Source organism: Macrobrachium nipponense, chromosome 17, assembly GCF_015104395.2.
Source record: "Macrobrachium nipponense isolate FS-2020 chromosome 17, ASM1510439v2, whole genome shotgun sequence".
In the NCBI taxonomy this organism is placed as follows: domain Eukaryota; kingdom Metazoa; phylum Arthropoda; class Malacostraca; order Decapoda; family Palaemonidae; genus Macrobrachium; species Macrobrachium nipponense.
Window position 1 is genome coordinate 87941321 of NC_087210.1, and position 25572 is coordinate 87966892.

At 35.6% G+C, this 25572-nt stretch overlaps 1 protein-coding gene across 2 annotated transcripts in view; it reads right to left on the minus strand.

The window, feature by feature from the left end:
* LOC135196435 (cytoplasmic aconitate hydratase-like) overlaps nucleotides 1-24353 on the minus strand; it is a 64837-nt gene extending 40484 nt beyond the window's left edge. Inside the window, exons 1-6 of one of the 2 annotated variants that reach the window (XM_064223266.1) lie at nucleotides 24120-24353; nucleotides 20256-20351; nucleotides 17412-17476; nucleotides 14622-14723; nucleotides 10327-10472; nucleotides 946-1794 (exon numbers count right to left, since the gene is read on the minus strand). In XM_064223266.1, the coding sequence (XP_064079336.1) occupies nucleotides 946-1794; nucleotides 10327-10472; nucleotides 14622-14723; nucleotides 17412-17476; nucleotides 20256-20351; nucleotides 24120-24132 (1271 nt within the window). In that variant the 5' untranslated portion in view covers nucleotides 24133-24353. The remainder of the gene's footprint in view (nucleotides 1-945; nucleotides 1795-10326; nucleotides 10473-14621; nucleotides 14724-17411; nucleotides 17477-20255; nucleotides 20352-24119) is intronic. The other variant, XM_064223267.1, reaches the window with a different exon arrangement.
* Between the last annotated feature and the right edge of the window lie 1219 nt (nucleotides 24354-25572).

Genomic DNA, 25572 nt, shown 5'->3' on the forward strand with positions numbered 1-25572 from the left:
AGAAGCTAAAATTCAATTCAAATGGCTTGCCTACTTGGAAGAGCAGTAGTAAACTAATAATAATATACTATATTTAGGAATAGTATGGTTTTGTACACAACGGTAACTATATCAACCATAATGAGTTGGGTATTTCTTAAATGCTTTGCTACCTGAATTCTGATAAGTTTACCTTGATAAAAGTATAAAAAATAAATTCTAGAACCAAATAGAATAAGAATGATAAAAGTCATTCATTAAATCATTAACTACATGCACTGACTCAGTGCCAACAAACATAAAAGATTTTAATATCCATGCAAAATCAAGCACAGTTCGATTATGTCAATATTTTATGATACTGAATATGGTAAATTTATGGAATTAATAGGTGGAGTAATTTTTATAAAAGAAATTAGATAAAGAAAGCTAGTATAGTATCAAGGAGGTATAAAACTATGGTAAACATAACTTATAAAAAAAAAATCAAAGAACAGCAATAATTCTATGAAGAAGAGTAACATTATGAACCATGCAAAACTGAAGCAATGTTAAATACTTAGGCTGAAGTCCACACAAAACAGTCAGACAAAACTTGCACATGTGCAATTAAAAGTCATACAAACACTCACATCCTCATAACCATTATAATACCTGAATGCCAATAAGCATAATGGTAAAATCAAGACACTTAAAAACACATCAACAGAATACCTTTAGAGTTCACATTGACTTTTTAAAAATGCAGTTTTGGAGAAATCTTGACATGCCATACATGTTAGTGGACTGTACAATTATAAAATACCTGTCTTTTTAAAAATAAATTGTACACACTCAAGGTGACAACAAAACTTTTTGCTACCGGTGACACTGTAAAAATGTAATAACACAAATTAAAACAAATTGAGTCACAAGCACTTAAGAAGCAATCAGGAAACATTTACAACAACCAAATATAATGCTAACCATTCTGAAGTGCGTTCATGGAATGGACAAACTTCATCTTGAATGGGAATCCCTGGTGCATCAAGAGGTGATGGCAATGATGATACAGGTAACCGTAATGATGGGGTCTGAGAAATATCGCTCTTGGTACTACAGGTATCTGAAAATGTGCTGTCCTCTGCACTTTCCACTTTTCTTCTGCCCATGAGTCTATGGCCACGTGACCTTGGCCTCAAGGAAATATCTTCAATATCAGTACCACTAAAACAACATTTATCACTGTCTGAAACATTCTGTCTGTCTGGAGTCACAGGTCTACTGTTTGACCTGTTACTAGAAAGATGCATATAAGGTGGCCCAGTGTAATAACTTGCATTAGTTGCTTGAGGATTTATGCCTATATGGGATGAATGGGGAGGAGGAAATACTGGAGGGGGATAACCAGCCCCATAATTTGCATGCTGATATGTTGGAAGTCCAGTCACAGGATCACTTAGAGACATGTGCGTCATCGCTTGATTTAAAGTAGTCCCAACTGATGGAGTAGCACAAGAAAAAGCCATAGGTTGCTGTACACCAACCATGACTGGACCAGTAATTGCAACAGAGGAAGGCATCATGTAAACAGGCTGTGATGATGGGTACAATGCAGGGCTTGAAGGCCGTGTGTGAACCACAGGGGAGGTAGGACGAGATCGGCATCCCTGAGAGTTTGGATGACGAAGGCGTTGAAGTCTAGAGGTACTACGGCCACCTGGCCTCTTCCCTCCAGAACCAGCAGACTGACAACCAGGTTGCCCATAAGATGAACAATTCCCACATGTGTCATCAGTCAACTTTTCCCCACCTCCTGGGTCGTCCCCAACACGTCTGCAGGGAGGGAGAGAGACCATCAAGCTGCTTCATCGACATCTTCACTCTCTTAAGAGCTATAATCAAGGGTATTAAGCAAAAATACACGGTACCTTTTAACTTTTAAGTTTAGCGAAGTCTCACCAACAATTGTCAAGGGAAAATGGATTAAGTTATATTTTACATCTTTTAATTTCATTTCTGTATACAGCATAAGGATAATGCAAGCAACTCTTATAACTTACTCTAAAGATTTTTCCAAGAAACACAGTTAGTAAGGTGCTCACCATTCATACAACAAAGACACCTCACAAACAGAAAGCCAAATCTAAAACAGTTATGACAAATTTTCATAAGCTCTCATGACACCAACTGTAGTATTTTCAATTTTACTACAAAATAAAAACTCAAAGTTAATAAGTACATATATGAAGTAATATTTCTTACTGGTAAACTTAAAAATATATCACTTTCAAATTAATGGCTCTCTTCACAAATAAAACCTGTAAACACTGAGAAAAACATGCAAAAAAACTGCTTCAATAACCCCTCTCTAGCTCAACTAATGATAAACAGTAACATATCAACTGAGAAAACTGTTTCAAACATAAAATGTGTCTGTTCAAGCAGAAGCTCAATGACGACCCAAAAAACATTTGAGCGTTTAAAGAAAAAACTGGTGAAAACTACAATTATGTTACATGCATCCAGACATCTCAGCTATTCTCACCATGAATAAAAATGGAAATGTAAAGAAGACCAAAAAGCAGGCTAAACACATGAACTATATTCGTACTGCTTAAGATAATATATGAAGAAAGCAAAAATTGAGATAATACTTGTGGAAGTGTTCTACCAAGTGTAATGAAATAAAATTTTTATATCACCTTATAGATCCCCTAATTACTGTTACTGAGTAAAAATTCTTAACTTTCATAAACTGGGCTTCAGGTATTTTCAAAAACTAGTATACGTAAACAAAACCTAGAGAGCTTAACAAGCAATTCTAGCCTTTCAACATGTTAATAACTGAGCCACGTGAAAATGCTGATACTCAACAAAATTTCCTCAATGGATTTGAAGTCAAAATCTTGACATTTTCTAAGATCTGAAAATAAGAGTTGCATAGCACATGATCAGCATTTACTGAACTCAAGAATTAGGCCATGTTAGTCAAGTGAGAATGACTAACTTGAAAATTATGCACAATATATTCAGACCTGGAGGATTTAACCTGTTTTGTGTGTGCTTTTAGATTAATTATTCCACAAAGGTTAATACAGTATATATTAAGTTAATTTTCAATGCTTCAAAAGTAGTTCTATTAGAAAGTCACTTACAGAATGGCTACATATGATCAAGCCACAAAAATATACTTTGGTGACTATGTCGACGTCTTTATTTCCTGTTTTGCCTACATAAGCAGGAATCCTACGTATTCCTACATCAATACCGGCTTCCTACAATAACGTGAATACAATAACCAATTTGCAGTACATGAAATGTAGGAGGCAAGTTAGCACTTTTTAAGAGCTTTGTTTTACATGTGGGGCAGATAAGCAGAGCATCAAACTTTAATTACAATTATAGCAGAAGTTTGAGGAGTGACAGAATACTAAACCTCTAATTTATTGACTCAATAAACTGACTTCAACTAAGGGTACTTTACCCTTTTGCTTACTGATGACGCACATGAACGCATTCCAAATTTAAGTCCTTCATAATTTCTACTCATTATTTCACCTACATAATAGTTATTTTGGGGGGATTTTTTTAAGCCATTGTATAAAAGAAGTAATCAACTGCAAAATGAAACAAAATTGAGCAGTACACCTTGAAAACTGTCAGAGATATGCATCTCTGAACAAATAAAGGTACAATCGTTTATGCTTACCACTCGAGTCACTGCTGCCACTGCCCGCTGACTTAATTGTCATAAGTCATAAGCGAAAGGGTTAATATTGTACTTATCTATGGCAATACATTTTGGGCCTAACAGCTTGTTAGTTTAAGGTACAGTACTGGATTGTGTTTTTATGGCAGTACAGTAAATAGACCATGGTGTACAAAAAATGGTAAATCACCACATTCAACTTATAAAGAATTACGGTATTTAATGAAAACTTACAGAACTGGAATAATTTTGTGTTTTTCCTCTATGACAAGAATTTGAGCTTTCTATGGATAAGTTTGATACCAATCCCAATATATTTGACTTCCACAGTTGTTTCATATAACATCAGTGACTATTAGCATCCCAAAGAATATTTTTTTTTTAACAGCTCATAGCATACTGCCATTTGCATTTATATCTGATACACATTTCCAGCTAAGATACTAAGTGTAGAAAAAATTAGGCAAAACTACTTTATTATGGGTAATGGGTACCAAGTTGCATTTTATTTTTGTTCAGTATTAGTTTTCTTTTTTGGTTACTCCACAGAGAACTGAATCACTCCTGAGGAGCTTGCGCATCAAATCTAATTGTGTACAGCACATACTGTAATACAGTACCAGAAATCCAATGAACAAGTAGTAGGTTTAATGCAGATTGCTATACAGCCAACCATTTGCATAAACATCATCTATTAACACAACAACCACTTGTTAGATAATATCAATTGCCAAAATAAATTGTGAACTATTCAGAACACTATCTTGCTCACCACCATTTCCCAAATATGATTATCGTGTCACAAGGGTAAGATTTCCCATTTCAAGATTCACTACTAACAAGGGGACCCTAAACTACCAAGCAACTTATTCTACAGAAATAACACCAGCTAAGGATTGAAATGAACTGCCAAAATTTATATTTCCTTCAAAAGCATGGGTATTGCCCAAGAACAGCAAAGATTTCACTTGTTTCTGGACATCAACATGGGTACACTCATATAGTACATTAAATTGCTTAAAGCACAAAATGGCTTATCGATTTATTTGATATCATACTTACACTGTTCAAATTACAACAAACATGACCAGGTAAATGTTCCAATCAGGCATTGTTTCATTTTGTTTACCTCAACCTTATGCTTCCATGTTGCTATGAGAATAAGTGGTAAGGGAGGAAATATGACAGAGAGAGAGATATTGGGTATGTACTGTTAATGCTTATTGCTAATACTTTAAAAATAATGTAGCATAGGAATAAGTTGAGAACAATTGAAGGTCCGTGGTTTCATTGTTTCAAATATGGATATTTTGAATAAGAAACAATAAACCTACAACATATAGAATTCTATATAATTTCCTTATATATTTGCTACTGCAGACACACTTCCTTAGAGGCTCTTTACCAAAATAACAAACTCAGAACATTATTTATGCCTTAACCTGCCCACCAATTATATCTCAAGACATATTTCCCAGACATTACAAAACTCCACTTACAGCCATAACCCGCCTAACACAACAAAAACACACAGACCATCCGCCTGCAATTCATTCCTAAGCAATCAACTTTGAAAAATTAATTTAAAGTTCAGAATACGAAATGCTTAAAAAAGAAGAGAAAAAATTTATTTTGTGTTTAAAAATTAGAAAATAGTACAGTATACAAATCTGTAAAATTTCTAACTTTAATATACATTTATATATATTTTTAAGAAACCTCTTGGAGAGAAATTAGTTTTCTCAGTTCCGCCCCCTTGGATTTTATACAATCCTTTTTGAGGCTGCTTCAATTATAGCAAAGTCAAGGTCAGCTAATATATTGTAGTAGCTGCAAAATGATCACCTAGCTGTAACCTGGAGATCTTCCCAAGGATCTACAGGGTTGGTAATACCCATCAAGTAAAGTGACTTTGACCAGATGGCAGCACATCATTTGAAGAAAAGCGATAGGATAATGTCAGATAGCTTAACTTATGATATAAAGGCAGCACAAGTTATGAACTGATATGTCACCTGACCACAGACATCATGAAGGGAGAAGAAAACAATGTAAGTAATGTGTATTGAGGTTTGCCTCTAGAAGACATGTGACTACAGAATGTCTAAGCTCGGGAAGCTCTTCATACCATCAGACTGATCACTGACTCTGAAGGTTTATATAGCTTTTTGGCATCTTTCTGGAATGCAAAAAATAGTCCTCTTTACTCCAAGTGTGAATAAAACTGCAATCCTGGGCAACCGTTACATCCAGCATTCGTGCCTTTCTACCTCGTCAGATGAACCTCAATCTCAGGACTTCCAACAGCATAAAAATGACAACAGTTTCCCCCTTAAGCTGCAGTAAGTGATTCCCAGACCTTTTGCTAATGATCACTGATAAGCCCGGGAGTCTTCTATTTTGGAAGCAGCTTCTCACACAGCTACACTTTTGGAAGTTCCCCAACAACCTCAAAAGGCTTCAGTTTTAGGTTTCCTAGTTAGGACGCCATGGTTGAGATTCTCTCAAGCCGCCGCCAGGCCATCAGGAGACTAGTCAAACCTTAACCAACAAACTTTATCATGCTAAATGGAGTTTATTCTCTATTTGGTACACTAAAAGGGGCAAGAAATAATAGTCTACTAATCAACCAACTGAAGACTTTCTGTTTCCAAGGTTACAGGTCTGCCTTTGCACAGGTATTTAAATTTGAGGACTAGATATTGGAGCTTCAGTAAGTTGCAGGATTTATCCAACACTTCAACAGGTTGGTTTCTGAAGGGTGCATAAACCATCACTGGCACCAATTCTCCAGGCTGCCAGAAGAACCTTTATCGGTTTTCCTTGCTTGACCTCTTGCTGAAGACGTTATGTCTTCTACTGTTTGCTTCTTACACACGGATCAGCGAATTGCTTGCATTTTTGAGCAAGGTTATACCAGCAGGAAGATCAACATGAACTGGTTTGTCATTCCCTCCTAAATTTGTGATGAACAATTGGTTGTCTAGTAGCCCAGACCTTACAACTGCAACTTCATCACTAATTCCTTGTTTTCAATAGTGGTTAAGTCACATAACCTGCTTTGTACCCTGAGAACCATCTGTGACTACTGGTGAAGAACCAAAGGTCTTCAGAGGCAATTACTCTGGGCTACTTATTTCTACATGTATTGGTCAACAAAAATGCAGGAACTCTAAGAAAATCAATTTGTGTTGGTTGAAACCAGTCAACCTTCATTCCTACAGGGATAAGTCAAAGGTAAAAAGAAGAAAGGAGGAGTAACAGAATTGAAGTTCCCCTTCTTGGTAGTTTAGTAGTTTTTAAACAATACAGACATATCTTTAACTCTGGACCTGTAAGTCTACTTCCGAGCATTTACAATCCAGAAAGATAACACTTACAGTTAAATTGGTTCTTCTTGGCAGTATTGGCTGTGGTAAGCCAAATTTTAGTCTCATCCAGGTTCTTTTTTTAGAGTCTATGGACTTTTAACTAATCAATCAACCCTATTTGTTACCAAAGCCCTGCCCTCAAGTACTCTCCGTGATCCATCCGACACTTCTAAACAACCTAAGGCACACATCAGTCATAACTGATTTCCACCTGCAAACTCCTTGAATTTTGTTGCTTCATGTTCAGACTAAACTAACAGTGAGGATGGTAGTCAGTTTCCACCACAGGAATCAGATGATGCAAGTGTGAATGATCATATTAGAAACTTCAAAACCATGAATGACGGCTACTAACTGATAGATTTATATTGAAAGAAAAAGAAGGTTGTTTATAAAAAATTGAGTTTTTGTCAGATTTCAAACACCAGAAAGTTATTTCCACTGTAGTTACAAAAATATCTTTTTGACAACTTTCTTCTCCAAGTGTTGCTTCAAGATTTAGCTGTATGAAAACAATTTCACTAACAACTGTTCTTACATCAAAGCACCACTCTGCATTTAATTATTAACAAGGCATGACTTCCTTCCCCATCAAGCACCTTTCCTATTCCTGATCTAACAACTGTCCTATTACTAGAAAAAAAAAGTCCATTTTGTATTTCTTTAGGGAATGTAAATATAATCTTTATTTTTACAATTTGTAAAATCAGAAAAATACAATTTGTTCATTAAGAACCTATTAATTATAAACAATCTTACTTCTATGAAAAAAGGCTCTTCATATTCAACTAAAATAAATCCTAAAAGACAGACTCACTGCACGAAAAGAAAGTTCTAGCGGCAAAAATGGATTAGTGGATGTCTATGATACCTAGGTCTCCAATAGCTAACTGAATATAATTCTTTATATAGTTTGCTACACCCGCAAAAGAGCCGAGAGACCAGAGGAGCAATGCTACTTAAGTCACAGGGTGGTATACAATTTTCAATTAAATTTGCTTCATCATAATACCATTATTTTAACAAAACCTGAATAGCAACTTGGGTAGGAAGTGTACTGTCCCGGAGGAGAACAAGAACCTGAAGGGACAATGGAGCTCCATGGAAAGAAGAGTAAATATTTTAATTTTTCCTCCATTAGAATATTTCTTTCACTTACAGTTAATACTAACCAACATTGGAATTTCCTTTTTGACACGATGATTAAGAACTGTTCTTCATGAAACGCACAAATAAAATTCATCAATGTTGGTTACAGTTAGTGATCTTTTCCTTTTCTTTACATTAAAAATGAGACTTTTGCTTAGTTGCATCCATTGGACATTGTACCACCTTGTCAAAACCATGCATAACAGTTTAGTTTTCTTTCTCCATTTCGAAATACTAGTGGACAATGAATATAACTTCTTGTGTCTGAGCACTTAACTGCTGATGTGGGGAGCCTTCCATCTTAACCCGTAACAAATGGGTGTCATAACAAAAGTGATATGCTATTTAACCTTCCTAACCTGAGACAGAGATGTGGTATGCAAAATCTATGTACACTGTTTTATCATCTAAAGTGAGACTTAATTAATGAAATTGGCACAAAGCAGCAGCACCAGAAATCTATTCATGTTTCACGACATTATGGACAGAGTATAGCCTACCTGAGCCACTTTTTTTCTTGTTCTTTTACAAGTAAACTGATGTTACTGACATTCTAACACAATGAAAAAATAGTCAATGACAAAGTACTGCAATTGTGATGTAAATAAATCTAAATCTGAATAAAACTTGCAAAAACCTGCATCAATTAGGTATAATTAATTATCCTGTGCTTAAAAACTTTTAATATAAAAAAGTTTTCATATACTAATGACTTTCATTATAAATTAGTTTAACACTTGGAAGGCAAATCCAGGTGCACACAGCAAAATTTTCAAGTAGAGAAAAACCCATTGAGAACGTTTGGCCAACTCCCCAATCCAGACTGGAAGCTACCGCAATCATTCAGCTGCACCAGACTTCAATATACAGAGAGGCTGATGGAGCTTTGATGGAACAAGGTCAACGAAAATCATTTCAATGGCAAGCAATAAACACTCATGCACGAGTTTCTTGAGGAGAGCCTCCCTGGTCACACCTGATTCTCAGAGTAAGGGAGTCAAGACAAACTTAAAAGCAAACCTCTCTGGTAATAAATTTCCTGACATTTTCTTACCCGAGGTGTAAGGAGAATGCAACTCTCAGAGTTTATGACAAGTTTTTTACGAAAATGATTTTATTATGTAGAGTATTATTATGAAGAGTTGAATACAAACTATTAAAATGGTTTTATTGAAAAAACAGCTTGTTAATAAAACCCAGTCACCATAAAATTGCCTCAATTGCTTACTGGGAGGAGGACACTGCAATCAATAAGAACTACCAGAGGTATTTTTCTAGGAAGAGGAGTTGGCATGAATAGGTCCAAAGAGGAGTTTCCATGAGATGAGGTTAAAACCTAAGATAAAACTAACTAATTTCCAGCGCTGAGGGGTTCCCAAAAGTAATGTATCTATAGTGAAAGGAAAACCCCAATGGCAGACATACATAAAGTAATGTAAGGTTATTTCAGGTAAAAAATGCTTCCAAATGTGATGTTAACACATACAAAAGCACAATCTTGAACACAAAAATCTAAATAAGAAAAAAAATATTGATTTATAAATAAGGAAGACTAAAACGGTGGCAGAAAAAAAGGGGGGGGAAAGCAAGCAGCTCACAAAGACAAGACAGTGTGAACATTTCTTTTGTGTATGTACCAGAGTATGTTCTGCAGTGTAAAGCTATTTTATGGTAAATGGGATGTATTTACAACAAAATTCTAAGGAATATAGTAAGTATTTTCAAACTGTCAATAGTAAAGAGGAGTAAAATTCAAAATATTCCAGAGATAGCAAATTTAACCAATGTCCCATTTTGTACGATGGAAAATATAAAAAAACAAGTTTAAAAGTCTTTTGAATCCCAGCTCATCGACATCCAAACAGAACTGGTGCTTCATTTCAAGATAAATACACCACGAATAGCATATTGTACCTCTTCTATCAACCTTAATAAATATTGACATGCAATGCCACTTCTAATTGCTTTAAGCATCCATTCCCACAAAATCCAAACCTCCATACCAACATTCAAAAGCAAATTGATCACTCTACAAAATTTCCAGACACAATTACAGTATACAGTATAGATTTATGCAGCATCTCAATAGCATTCTCAACTAAAACAAATGAAAATAGAAAGTGTGTGAACACTTACGTTCGCGAAAATTCTACTTGGACGGAATGATCAATGACAAGGTCTGCAGGACAAATAGGATTGATGCGCTGTGGATCGCCACCCAGTTCTTTGACAGCATCACGCATGGCTGCAAAATCCACTACTGCCGGCACACCAGTGAAATCCTAAAACACAAATGTTTATGTTTTGACACACTAGATTAAATCAAAATACTGAAGGTCATCACATATACAAATACAAAGTATGTAACTTTTAAAACTTCTATTTTAATAAATAAATAAATATATCTTATTACGCTACATAAATTAAACAAATCAAACACTGGAGTGTTTAATCTGTGATGATCCAGAATTTTCTGTCTTGTGACTTGATTCTCCAAAAATCATCCAATTACTTGCATATACAAGATTATTGAACTATATCAACCCATGGAGAGCACAGTAAATCATACCTAATAGAAATACTTGAGTAACCCATTACTACTGGTTTTCTATGAAGGAAAACTTTTTCATAGAAAATGGGAGACACTGAATGATGACCAAATCTTAAATCCTGCTCAATGAAAAACAAACAAAAACCATGGAGATGATGCTTTCAAATCAAGATAGTCTGAGCTGTCACACTCTCTCCACAGTTACATAACTATGTATTGAAGAAGTTAAGGGTAAAACTAAAGACTATTACCACAGCCTGTTTCCCCAACCATTATAATTAGTACCATCTTTCGTTGGTGTTTATGTTTATGATAATTAATGTTTGTTTTTTTATATTCATCCCATAGGGGCTGGTACTCAACATGGCACTCATTTTGCATGTAAATTGGTAGTTATCAAACAAGAGGTGTATGATAGTAGTCTTCAGTTTTACAAAATCGAGTACAAGCCCATTACAGTATTTCATCATTTATTAAATTGACAGATCCACTGGTAGAGTTGTAAGGTTTAAGAAAATAAAAAATTCTTTCCTTGTCTATAAATTACCAAGTTAAGAAACCTAAAAGTGCCTTCTGACAGGTTAGTGATAATATTAGGCACTAATTTTCCTTCTTACATTGAACTCAAAGAAGTGTCAAAATCAATCATTTTTGTTACTTTAAAAGTGTACTATTTAACATTTTATTTAGAGTTAAACATCATATAAATTAAACTATACGGTCTGTCGCACTGATTATACTCATGCATATTCCAATGTTCGATGGATACTGTAAAAATCCCTTGGAAACTAGTAAGACAGAAAATAATCAATGTAAACAACAGAAAATCAAGTTAAACAGTCAACTTTCTTTCACATTAACATTACTATACTTGTGTAATATTCAACTCAATTTTCTATTGCTATTTTACATTTGCTATTTTAGAAGACATTTACAATCAACTGATTCTTCCTAGCCATACAAACATCAAGTCTACACATCGTATGTATATACTTCGACACAAGCTAGTTTTGCTTGTTAAAGCTTTTTATTAGCAAAACTGCAATTGGAAAAAAGGTGATGCTAAAAGCACAAGGCCTCTATCAGGGAAAGCAGCCAAGTATGGGAAAAGAAAAGAAGGTAAACAACAAGCTATAATACAGAAATAATAAACAAAACTTGATAAAAATTCCTTGCACCTTATTTATGTATATTGAAAAAGGTATATAAATTATAATACAAGGCAATTTCATATAGTTTGGCTGAGCTATGCCATCTGAAAATTGTATAGTTGACCATCTGATCTGACAAGGAAAACAAGAGTAAGGTGCTCACAGGCCAAATCACACCATTAACAGTACCGCTTTCCTTCTTCAGCACGAAATCCTTCAGGAAAGTAACCAAAAACTTTGCCATGGGCAGGTTGTATCCTCTATTTGAAGATTTTTCTTCCTACCACAGTTCCACTAAGGATATCCCTTCCAGGGGTTGAAGGAAGCTGAAAGTTGAAGGTGAAGCTAAAGGGGACTCATCCTAAAGATCCTTCACTAGTACCTTCTCAGTCCTTAACCCTCAGAGCTTGATTCAAGGAGGCCCTAAAGGATACAAGTGTGTCTGGGTTTGCAGATTCTATCCTGTCACAAGCTTCTATGACAGAGGTGAAAAGAGCTGTCTGTGTCTATCTATCTGGAAAGTAATTGCTGTGCTGATGGCCTCATTTGTTTGTTTGGTGCTTTTACGTTGTGTAGTTATTCAGCAAAGGGACCAACAGCTTTACTAAACTTCTGAACCACGTCAAGAGTAAACTTCTATCACCAGAAATACACATCTCTAACCCTTCTATGGAATGCCCAAGAATCAAACTCGTGGCCACCGAGGTGCCAGGCCAAGACCATACCGCCCATGCCACTGAGGCGCTATCCAATGGCCTCATGAGGGTGACTTGGTTTCCCCTTCTCCCTGCTGGACAGTTCAAGAAAGGTTGGAGGTCAAGATGAGGTGATTTCCCATTCTAGACTGGGGAGAATGGGAGATATTTTGCCCATTGGAATGTTTCCTAATCTTTGGGTGATCAGGGTAGGATGAAAATATTGTCTGCCTGAGGAGTTCCAGATCTATAAGGAAGGAGTAAAGAATTATTTAAGAAATTAAACAACCAAAAATCACTGGAAGTCTTACTGTAGAAGGATCTTAACTGACTCTTATTTCTGCTGTTAAAGCAAAAACCAGGGTCTTGTGAGGTTTCTGACCTGTTGCAGTAATGGTCCCTCAGCACTGAATGCTCCTTCTCATTCTTTTCCCAGCACTCATCTTTTGGTAACATCTGTACAACTGATCTGAAGACTGTAACTGGTCGAACTCCCAGTTTCTAGGGTGCCCTATTCCTACTGGAAATTTCTTGCTGGTGGCTGGGAACAAAGTTCTCTAATTCACATTGAAAAACTGTGGAGTTTTTTAAATTAGCAAGGTTCTGCTGAGCAGCTGAGGTACAAGCTGGTAGTGTGGTACACTTATCTATGTTCATAAGTGGACAGCATAGCAAAAAGGTTGACCACAGCTAAAACTCTGGAACTTAGAAACAATCTGCTACTGTAGACAATCCACCAATCCCACAATTCCACATCCATGACCTGCATGATCTCTTCTCCATCCAAGATATGTGAAGCTGCAGTGCAAAGAGATACTATGGATGGTGGAGGAAGCAGTAGTGTTAGCAGCTTAAAAATAGCAGCTGCCTATAGAGGAAGATGAACGGATGTTCCTGCCAGGGGTTAGTGGAAGAAGGTTTGAAGGGAAATATTTCTTACATATCAGCAGAGAGGCAGCAGAGAGTAACTGTAAACAATTTGCCCAACATTGCTCTTTCAGAGCGACCAAGAGAGTCAGCATTACTACCAAAGAGAGAGACAGCTAGGGATGAGGCACCATCAGACATGAGACCTTTTGAAGTAGGTAACAGTGTTTCAAAAATTTAATACTTTTGTACATCCAGAGAAAAATCTAAAACTTTTCATAGCGCACATCTTGTATGAACTTTTCTGTGAAAAGAAAAACCACTGGTCTACACAAATCTACACTTGCAAATCACATAAGTTCTCTACAGCAAACACTGCTGGCCTTAGTATGGTGAACACAACATATGAGCAACTTAGGCCATGGATGACATGAAGGAGTTGCACACATTACTTGACACCCTGCTATAAATTAAAATTAGTCCATTCACAAATCAGCCATGAAGGGAGACAGCAACTGTTGTAACAAAACAAAAAATAAAAAACATACAGGAAAAAGTACAAGGAACTTATAATAAAAAAGAAGGTACAAAGAGGGAATATGACAAAAAACAAAGCCAGCACAAGGTAGAAATCATCAAAAAGGAAAGATGGATGATGCTTGGCAAGGTGAAGAGGTAGCTGGAGAAGATGGGAGAGTTCTTTTCTCAAAAATTTAGGTTGGTGCAGAAGGGATATTGTAGTGAATAAGTTTTTTTTATAATACAGAACCACACATTTATACATCACATTATTCGAACTGAATGCTACTCTAAGATTAGCACACTGTAAAGGCATAATAGTTACTTTAGTTTAATGGATAAAATTTACACTTGTTCAGTTTTAATAACATGTAATAATGGTCACATGCTGGTATAGAATTTTCTAAAAGTTCAACACCCTGCTGGTCCCATTACTATTATTGGTTTAATGAATTTCTCTACCTGGTATAATATTTTCACTAAATATACTCCTCTGTTGAGCACTGGATAAACTAAGTTCAATATTTTATATTCCATCACTGCCCTGAATTATCTTCAACAACTCCAGAAATTTTAAGACTACATATACAATACATTAAATCTGAATGTAAGATTCAAAAAGTGCTTAATTATAGTTAGTAGAATTACCTGAAGGATTACTCTTGCAGGTTTGAAAGGTACCTCTACACCCTTGGCATCTGCTTGATTAGTTTCCCAGTCTAGAATCTTCAAGACATCCTCTTCTTTCACCTGAAAAAATATATATAAATCAAAACTACACCAGAAGTAACAAAATGCATGAAATTTAAGCACCGTGGCAATTGTATACTGATCAAGTATAGTAAATCTGAAGGCAAGGTAAGACTAAAACACTGCTAATGTTACAGTAACTCATATTTCAACTTCATTATTACTATCACTGGAAAAGCATTTACAATTTTGACATAATAAACATGAGCAAATTTCATGACAGTCATGATAATAATAATAATAATAATAATAATAATAATAATAATAATAATAATAATAATAATAATAATAAGAATAATAATAATAATAATAATAATAATAATAATAATAATAATAATAATAGAGGAGAACAAACCGAGGAGACACACCATCCCCCACCAACAGAAAGGCTGCAGAAGGAAGTGTAGGGGCACAAAAGACCAGCTCCTGATAGACAAAATGGTAATGAAGAACAGTAGCAGAAGGAAAACCAACCTAAGCATGGCATGGATAGACTATAAGAAAGCCTTCGACATGATACCACACACATGGCTAATAGAATGCCTGAAAATATATGGGGCCGAGGAAAATACCATCAGCTTCCTCAAAAATACAATGCATAACTGGAATACAATACTTACAAGCTCTGGAATAAGACTAGCAGAGGTTAATATCAGGAGAGGGATCTTCCAGGGCGACTCACTGTCCCCACTACTCTTCGTAGTAGCCATGATTCCCATGACAAAAGTACTACAGAAGATGGATGCCAGGTACCAACTCAAGAAAAGAGGCAACAAAATCAACCATCTGATGTTCATGGACGACATCAAGCTGTATGGTAAGAGCATCAAGGAAATAGATACCCTAATCCAGACTGTAAGGATTGTATCTGGGGACATCAAGATGGAGTTTGGAATAGAAAAATGCGCCTTAGTCAACATACAAAAAGGCAAAGTAACGAGAACTGAAGGGATAAAGCTACCAGATGGGAGCAACATCAAACACATAGATGAGACAGGATACAAATACCTGGGAATAATGGAAGGAGGGGATATAAAACACCAAAAGATGAAGGACACGAGCAGGAAAGAATATATGCAGAGACTCAAGGCGACGCGGAAATATGATAAAAGCCATAAACACATGGGCAGGGCCAGTAATCAGATACAGCGCAGGAATAGTGGAATGGACGAAGGCAGAAGTCCGCAGCATAGATCAGAAAACCAGGAAACATATGACAATACACAAAGCACTACACCCAAGAGCAAATACGGACAGACTATACATAACACGAAAGGAAGGAGGGAGAGGACTACTAAGTATAGAGGACTGCGTCAACATCGAAAACAGAGCACTGGGGCAATATCTGAAAACCAGTGAAGACGAGTGGCTAAAGAGTGCATGGGAAGAAGGACTAATAAAAGTAGACGAAGACCCAGAAATATACAGAGACAAACCAATGCACGGACAATACATCAGACAGACTAAAGAACTAGCCAGCGATGACAATTGGCAATGGCTACAGAGGGGAGAGCTAAAGAAGGAAACTGAAGGAATGATAACAGCGTCACAAGATCAGGCCCTAAGAACCAGATATGTTCAAAGTACGATAGATGGAAATAACATCTCTCCCATATGTAGGAAGTGCAATACGAAAAATGAAACCATAAACCACATAGCAAGTGAATGCCCGGCACTTGCACAGAACCAGTACAAAAAGAGGCATGATTCAGTGGCAAAAGCCCTCCACTGGAGCCTGTGCAAGAAACATCAGCTACCTTGCAGTAATAAGTGGTACGAGCACCAACCTGAGGGAGTGATAGAAAACGATCAGGCAAAGATCCTCTGGGACTATGGTATCAGAACGGATAGGGTGATACGTGCAAACAGACCAGACGTGACGTTGATTGACAAAGTCAAGAAGAAAGTATCACTCATTGATGTCGCAATACCATGGACACCAGAGTTGAAGAGAAAGAGAGGGAAAAAATGGATAAGTATCAAGATCTAAAAATAGAAATAAGAAGGATATGGGATATGCCAGTGGAAATCGTACCCATAATCATAGGAGCACTAGGCACGATCCCAAGATCCCTGAAAAGGAATCTAGAAAAACTAGAGGCTGAAGTAGCTCCAGGACTCATGCAGAAGAGTGTGATCTAGAAACGGCACACATAGTAAGAAGAGTGATGGACTCCTAAGGAGGCAGGATGCAAACCCGGAACCCCACACTATAAATACCACCCAGTCGAATTGGAGGACTGTGATAGAGCAAAAAACAAAAAAAAAAAAAAAAAAAAAAAAAAAAAAATAATAATAATAATAATAATAATAATAATAATAAAAATAATAATTTTCACCTGATCACTTAATTTTGAAAACATATCTCTGATTGTGATAATTTAAAATAATTTCTTCTTTTAATCTACAAACACAATACCTAGCATGTTTCAAGCTAAAATCATTCAAAACAACTTGTGTCTTATAGGCTATTGTTTAAAACCAACAATAACCTAAACCTTGGGGTATAAAGATGATAGATCAATGTGGATGTGAAAATTACGAAAGGCCTGGATACTCAAAAGTTTACTTTACTGCAAAACAGTACAGCGGTACAGAACTTTTATGAATAACATGCATTTATTCCTTTAAGGGGGGACAAATGATAAATTCCACATAAAAAGTTATTTGTTTTATATTGTGCCTCACCTGAAAATTATCACAGTTCCTTACAGCAGATTCCAGCAAAACACGAATGCTGAATGGCAGCCGTTCTATGTATTAAGGAAAATGAAGTCATAATTAGTGGAAAAACATCAAAATTCATGTCGTTAAACATAAGGTAAACCCTATGAAATTAACAAATAACAGCAAAATTCACCATCATGAGCATTACAATGTCAGATTTTCATTTTATGAGATGTGAAATGAGCTGCCTATTTTCTACTGCCTTATGTACTTTCTTCCTAAAGTTCTACCTGGTTTAAATAATTATCTATGCTCTTTATTACGATTTTCTGTGCTTCCACTCTCTACTACTACTTCCGTGTGCTACTTTTTCTTTTTAACTAATTGCTCCTCTTTCCTAAATTATACATGTACTTGCATATACAACCATATCTTGAGTTGTAAGCTATTTTCAAACTTCTGACCATGCACTGCTGTGTGCAAAGATATGCATGGATGTGCAGACACACATACATAAGTATACAGTAAATAGAAGCTTACACATACCACAATAAAATAATTAACAGTTCTATCACAACCGGCTTTAAAAAAATATGATAAACCATTAGATATGAAGTGTACTATGATGCCTTATCACTTTTTTATACATGAGATAACTACTACTAACTTTCAGCCTTCAGAAGATAACTAATAACTTTCAACCTTTAGAGCTAAAAATTGACTATGTAAATTTTTAAAGAACATTTCTTTTTTACCTCATCTTTCTAACAAACGTGCTGCTCACACAAAGCAAATTTTTAATCAATTTGTATTTTTCATAACCAAAAAACCTTTGGTTTTAACATTAGGATAATCTTCTAGCACACGCTGGAAATCCAGTAAAATGAATAAACTTGTGTAATCCAGGAACTATATAAAAAAAAAGTTCATGTGAATCTGTAAATGACCTACACTTTTTAAAAAAATTTTAAATAACACCCGTAGAGAAAATTCTTAACATAGTACGGTAATGCAATACTAAAGGTAATGGTTTCACACTAAGAAGCTTTTATGAATTCTTAATCTCTTTCACATCTCATGATATACTGCATAACTTATGTCAAGATAAGCCCTGACTTCCCTTTTTAGAGCATACCCTCCCAATAGTCAAATGCTATTATAGTATCTGATGGTTTGTTCCCAGATTGCTTGTTTTGGCTCTAGATAAGAGGCTGGCATATAACACCAGCTGATAACAGTAGTCATATAGTATACTATGTAGTTTGTTTATTACCTTGTCCCCACTCAGTATTATAACGTGTTTGTTAATCAATCATTCTTAAACATCTATGAACTTGAAAAGTGAAGATAAAGTAATCAGCAACAAGTCTGTGAATACTGATACATAGTAGAGTACATATCATTTGTAAAAGGAAAGTGTTCATTCATATATGCAAGGAGTAGCATGAGACAGACATGGAAATAAAGTAAAAAAGTTCTTAGAAAGAGCGCTTAACCATTGTTTACAATATGACAACGAGATAAGAACAGAGGGTGGTCGTGGAGATCAAGTTTCAAGAATGCATGTCCTCTCATACATGCAAGTCACTCTTCCAAATCATCCAAACTTGTTTATATTAACTGCTTCTCTAATCATTGTCTTGTATTTTGAGCTCTGAGACTGACTAGCAGTAGTGCAAATATCCAATTTAATATGGTGTGTTGTAGTATATATACGTACTTTACTGTATAATGGTCAAAACTGAGAGGTTCCTACTGCACATGCTCACTCACAATACACCAATATAGTCATTGTCTGTGGGCCATGAAACCAAAATCTAAAAGAATTGAAGAGAAGAGTCATCACTATCATTCACGGGTTAAAATGAAAACATTTCTTCTATTGAAAATGCTACTCATTTTATAACCACCACATTTTCCAAATAAAAAATTGCCTGAATAGCTATATTTTGGTGATAGAAGGGACTACGTAATCATATTTTTCAAGACAATGACCAGTACCAATAAAAAAAAAAACAGTGAAAAATGCTCTGAAGTTTCTTCTGCACAATCAAGTTTTCTGTATAGTGTGTAATGCTGTATGAAACTATCAGCTGGTTGTGTTGGCCTCCGTTGTTGCAGTGCCAGATGCACGATCATGGCTTACTTTAACTTTAAGTAAAATTATAATGCACGATCATGGCTTACTTTAACCTTAAATAAAATTATAATAACTATATAATAACTACTGAAGCTAGAGGGCTGCAATTTGGTGTTTTGAAGACTGGCAGACCAAGGCATCTCAATAGTTTTCTTTTACAAAAAACTGAAAATAGCACAGGACAAAAATGATAAACGCTTAAGTAATTAGGACTTTTTACATGTAGGAACAAATATAATGAACAAAACAAATGATCATCACCAAATGAGAAGGAAAGATTGCAAGAGATATGAAGAGCAAAGCTTGAAAAGTAAGGGTAATGAAATGAATAAATGAACATATGAAATATAGAAAATGGATGAACACAGAAACTAGGCATACACAGGAATAACAAGTCCACCACCAGGGGTGCTAGATGTCAAAGAATTCTGCTTGAGCAACAAGGAAGAGTTCTTTTCTCTATTATGTGGTGATTATTGGAGTGCTGACAGAACATGCTTAAGCATATTAAACTCTTGAAATGAATTTACCTTAACGCAAATCCATTACATACTGTGTAGTCATAACATCCTTAAGAGATGAACAATTGCACTATAATAGTGACCCAATCAGTAATAAATGACATGTGTTTTAAATTTTTTGTAAAACCTCAAATAATTATTTATAGCAAATTACCACAAGGGTAAATTACCAGGCTGCAATATAACCTTATAAGATTGTCTTACCATAACGATTATCCTTAAGAGAGAGTAAGTCATAATACTTGTACAGGTTTTCTCCGATCTTGATATCTTTCAAGATGTGAGTATAGGGGTTTGGTCCTGGAAGAAAAATGAGAATTATTCTTAATTACATATATTAGATGCATGGATTATCTAAAGTCCTTACTGATTTAATACAGCACTCGACAGAATGCTTAATTCTTAAAATTACACATTTTTAGCAGTGATCTTCAGAAATATCCTAGAAGAAGTCTCAGAGAATGCAACTGGATCTTGGGAGTGCCCATTTAAAATATTAATTTAATTTTCAAAAATAACAATTGTTTCAAGACAAACCCATCACTTATCAATAGCCCGAATAGAAACTTAGGAAGGATGGACTCACTGCATCACGGAAATCTACGAGTGCTGGACCCAGCAAAGCTGTTGTTAAAGACTTGCAGATGCAACAGGATCATTGAGGCTAACAATGCATCAAGATACATACACAAAAGGCCTTGATATCAAGGCCAGAAGTAGTAGTCTGTTTCAAGTTGTTTATACAGAAGTAACAAGACTTACAACTGTCACTAGGCTCATACATATTATATACTATGGTAGATTCACATCAACCATGCATTTGATGTCTACTAGAGTCCCTTACAATGCTCCTGATTGGCTATTGATAAGCCAATCACAGGGCTGGAAACTTCCAGTCTCTCTCAAGAGTTCACATGGGTAGGATCTATGTTCCATTCTCCTGAGGGATACGTCTGTCAAAAGTATCCCTCAGGAGAGGTGGAACATACATCCTGCCTATGTGAGCTCTCGAGAGAGAGACTGAGAGTTTCCAGCCCTGTGATTGGCTTATCAACAGCCAATCAGGAGCATCGTAAAGGACTGGCCTAGACATCAAATGCTCGGTTGATGTGAATCTACTATACCAGGAAACTTGAGAACCAATAATGCACTCCATGACAGGGGCTTCACAGATCTTGGAGTTATCTACCTCTTGAAACTTTGGTAAATATGCCCTAGTCCACACAATGAACCCAAGTTAATATAGCTATCTAGTAACAGGCGTTTGTGGTGCATGCCTAATTCTGAAACACAGGAGCTTTTTATTCATGTTACCTATCAACTACATAACTTTATCAACTAATTAAACCTTCACAAACACTTATGCCCATGTATCAGGTTGTTTTTTGACTTCAGCCGTTTTCCAGTTTATCAATGGCTGCTGTGTATACAAAATGTTGATGTGAATCTTAACCTTTTTAAAATTTGTTCTATTCCACAATTTGTTTGTGGTAAAACAGACATTGTTCTGGTTAATGGCTGAGCTTTGGATGTGATTTGCTTTTGGTGCTTGCTTCATGTCAGTCACTTCATTCATATTAGTACAAAAATATGGGCAAAACTTTTTTTTTAACCCTTGGATACTTCAGTAATAAGTCTCTCTGAGCAGCCATTACTTGTATGCAAGATAGGAGGTAAATAATCTCAAACATTCTCTAAATATAAAAATAACCAATCAACATATTACCTATATTAGATAATTTAAAAAATTGGAGGGCAATATCATTTGATGTCCTAATTATTTCAAAGATGGTTAATGACTATCCATTTGGAAATCAGGTAAATGATCCCTTCCACTGATAAACATCTCTCTTCAACAGAATTTGGTAGATCTAGGGTACCTATCCGCGGCGGCCCAGACTATGGCAGTTGCTGTTTTTCTATGCAGTTTTACCTACTGAACAAGAATTTGAAGTAGCTAATATTTATTCGGACGACTCTAATTTACCTTTGAACTCTATCCTACGGTAAAGGGGACCCCCATCTGAAACATTCAATTACTATGATTAGGAATGGACTCAATATGATATGTGTGCATTAAGAATTGAGGAACAACCGCTGTCCAATGCCAAAGGATGAGGCCCCTTAGGTTAGATTGTAATGAATATCTGCATTTTGCATTAACCACCTACGATGAGTAAGATTAGGCCATACTACTTCCCTGTATTTTACTCTATCAAGTTTCTGTGCTCTTGGTCAAGTTTGTCTGAATGAGGACCCAAAACCTTACAGTGCAGCTTAGGCTATTATGCATCGCTTTCATAGCTACGTTTTAATGAAAATTAAATTGTTTTCATGAATTATTGTGCTCTTGGTTGTTTAAGGATGGGGTTCCTAGGAATCAAGCCCACCAGGCTATGTGATAACCTGGCATCCTTGGTTAGGTTATGATGCATCCCTGTATTTTACCTGTAACTTATACGGAACGCTTACATCACATCTAGGCAGGACAGGGTTTCATGGACCCAGTCCAGTTGGTTAATATAGGTTAGAATGCATCTTTGTAATAATGTCTGCTACATATTTATCTTTATAAATAACTAGTAAATACCTTACAGTTAAAAGTCTTTAGGGTAAAATACCAAATGGCCGTCCATCAAAGCAACACCTTGAAACCTCTACTTTCCTCTCGAAGTAAGTTTTTTCTCCCAAGTCACAAATTAAGGCTATCATTTCTGATTTTCAGGAAAGTGGTCATGCTTTGGTAGAGGTGGCAGCCAGGTGGCCATTCGGTATTTTACCCTACAATAATGTACACATAAAAATGTTTCAATATGGTAGTTATCCCCCTACAAGGGGGTAGTCTCAATAACTATGACTTTTATCTAGTATTACAAATATAACATTACTTTTGATATGCATCAAATATGTGTTTTTCTTATTGACATCGTTATGATTTACGTCTGCTTAGTTTTTGCATTTCCTCCCATACAATAACCCTGTTTTTTAATGGGTCTCCCATAATTGTTGGATCTGGGGAGAATAACACTCCAAAACAAGGGGTTTGGGTTTAGACTTCATAGTTTTAAGTCCATCAAACACATAAGAGTCAATGTATCTGGCTAAAAACTGAAGCATCACAATACTGTTACAAAAAGCATTAAGCATCACAGTACTGTTACAAAACGCATTTCTTTACAACAGAAGAATTACAGGCCTATGTTAGGTTATGTTAGGATACATCACTGTGATATCCCACGTGAAATTTATACCTTTCTTGGTGGTTATTACTGATTACGCATAAGCCTTATGAAACATGAACTCTGAAATTTTTTTGTTAATCTAAATAATATAGGTATAAACGGATACCTACAAATTTCCCTAGTATACTAGGTAGTAGGTAGTTTAAAAGTAAATCATTCCTAATTTGGGTTTCGGTTTCGATAACTGAAATAAAAGCGGCAAGTAATACACAAAAATGAGTATAATATAGTAGGTAATGCGCCGTAAAATTTGCCGAATGTTAAAAAATTTATAAAAGACATCCCATAAGAAAGAGATCCAATTCATTGAGTAGGCAAGAACCTACTATACAAAAATATTTACAGTTTTCTATGATTAATTTTAATGTATACATCCTAGCCGATATTATTATCTAAATAAATATGGTCAGGTCAACTGGGGTATTTTTTTAGGATGCTGAAGTTACCAGAATCGACGAGGGCCTACTCTAGATAAGGTAGACTACCTGGCCTAACTAGTGCAAAAAGGTTACGCTAAATATATGGTAAATAAAAACAGGTAGCAGCTAACTAAAAAGCTTTACAATAAAAAGATTTTACCAAATTTTAAAAAAGGTTACCAGCAGGTACCGATAATACATGGCCAAAACTATATAATCAGCTGATTAGGCTTAGCTAACATCTCGCGATTTTTGCGATGACACAGCTACCCCTCATTTCTACTTGGTGTCTAATTACATTTAGCTTGAGTGAACAAAACAAGAAATTTCAATTTTGTAAGAAATCCTCGTGCTCGCAAACGGATGCTGGTACAGACAACGTATCATGAATAAAAATTATATCATACCTTCTGCTGCCATGGTGTGAAGTGTTACGTCGTTCGATGAGTTGAAGACTAGACGAAATCGGCCAATATTTTGCTAATCTCTATTAAAATGATAGTGCTCGTTTTCACAAAAATGGCACATACTCTGCATTTATAATCCTGTATTTAATTCCATCGATATTTTATAGCCAAATCAAAGACTATTGTGAACAATAAACAGGTAACATCAGCCGGTAGTCATTTTATAAGTTTGTCGTGGTACTTTTGATATTGTAGGCAGCGCGAGCTTTAAATGATTGACAGCCTCTACTCAAGTCCAAGCAGGCAAGCACTGACACATATAAATGCGTACATGTGTGTGTGTGAAAAGCAGTAAAGTTAGCGAAAATGACGTTTCGTATCGCCAGAATCATCAAGCACATTTATGAATTCAAAATGAAAAATTAAACAACGCTGTTTAATGCACGTGTACCACCTGTTTATTACTGTAGCCATGCAAGGGCCTTTCGATATAGTGTGAGTATATTTAAAGGACCTTGACTGTACCCAGTTTGTAGCAGGCGATCAGAGATACAAATGCGTCATTGCGGTAGAAATAAGTATGATTCTTTAACCAGTGTAAATAATCAAGATAAAGAAAATCAAAACAATTGTGAGGTTGAGACATACAATTAATGAACAAAATTACATTCGATAAAATCTTTTTAATAGTTAACTGGTATATTGCGCACTTTGCAATTTAGTAGTGGTCAATAAATCAATATGGTACCTATATTTAGAACACGAAAGAAGTTTCATTTCTGTCAAATTACTGACAGTTTAACACCCCCTTTTATTTTCCGACCATTAGTACATACTTCTGCGGCTATTAGCTATTTCAACAACTACCAAATTGTTAAAACGTGATAGAATTATTTCGTATTTTCCAGATAAAACCTGGACGTTTAAAAACATGAGCATATTTCGAATATTATTTTACTCCAGTTCACATTTTAACCCAAGAATATCCCATTCTATTTTAGAAATTAACATATTATTGTATTTTACTAGTGTCTGCACTAGTAGACTATATTAAACTAAAAGCATTTACAAGAGGTTACCACTGCTGAGTTCTTAATGGTTATTATTATTATTATTATTATTATTATTATTATTATTATTATTATTATTATTATTATTATTATTATTATTTCGGAAGGAGACCCTCTCGTAGGCATTTTTTGTTAAAAAGGACTGCTGTTTCAGCACTATTAATCTTGTAAAGAGTCTTCTCTTTCTTTCTGATGACGGCTTTCTCGTTGTTGCTTAGACTGGCGAGCAACGCACCAAAGGGCATGGTAAAATTCGGTTGAGTCATTGATTTATTGTTGCTTATACAATTCTCTCTCTCCCTCTCTCTCTCTCCAACGCGACGTTTCCTCCTGATCCACAGAACATTATCAAGCGATAACTGCTGAGGGACTGAATTCCAGTG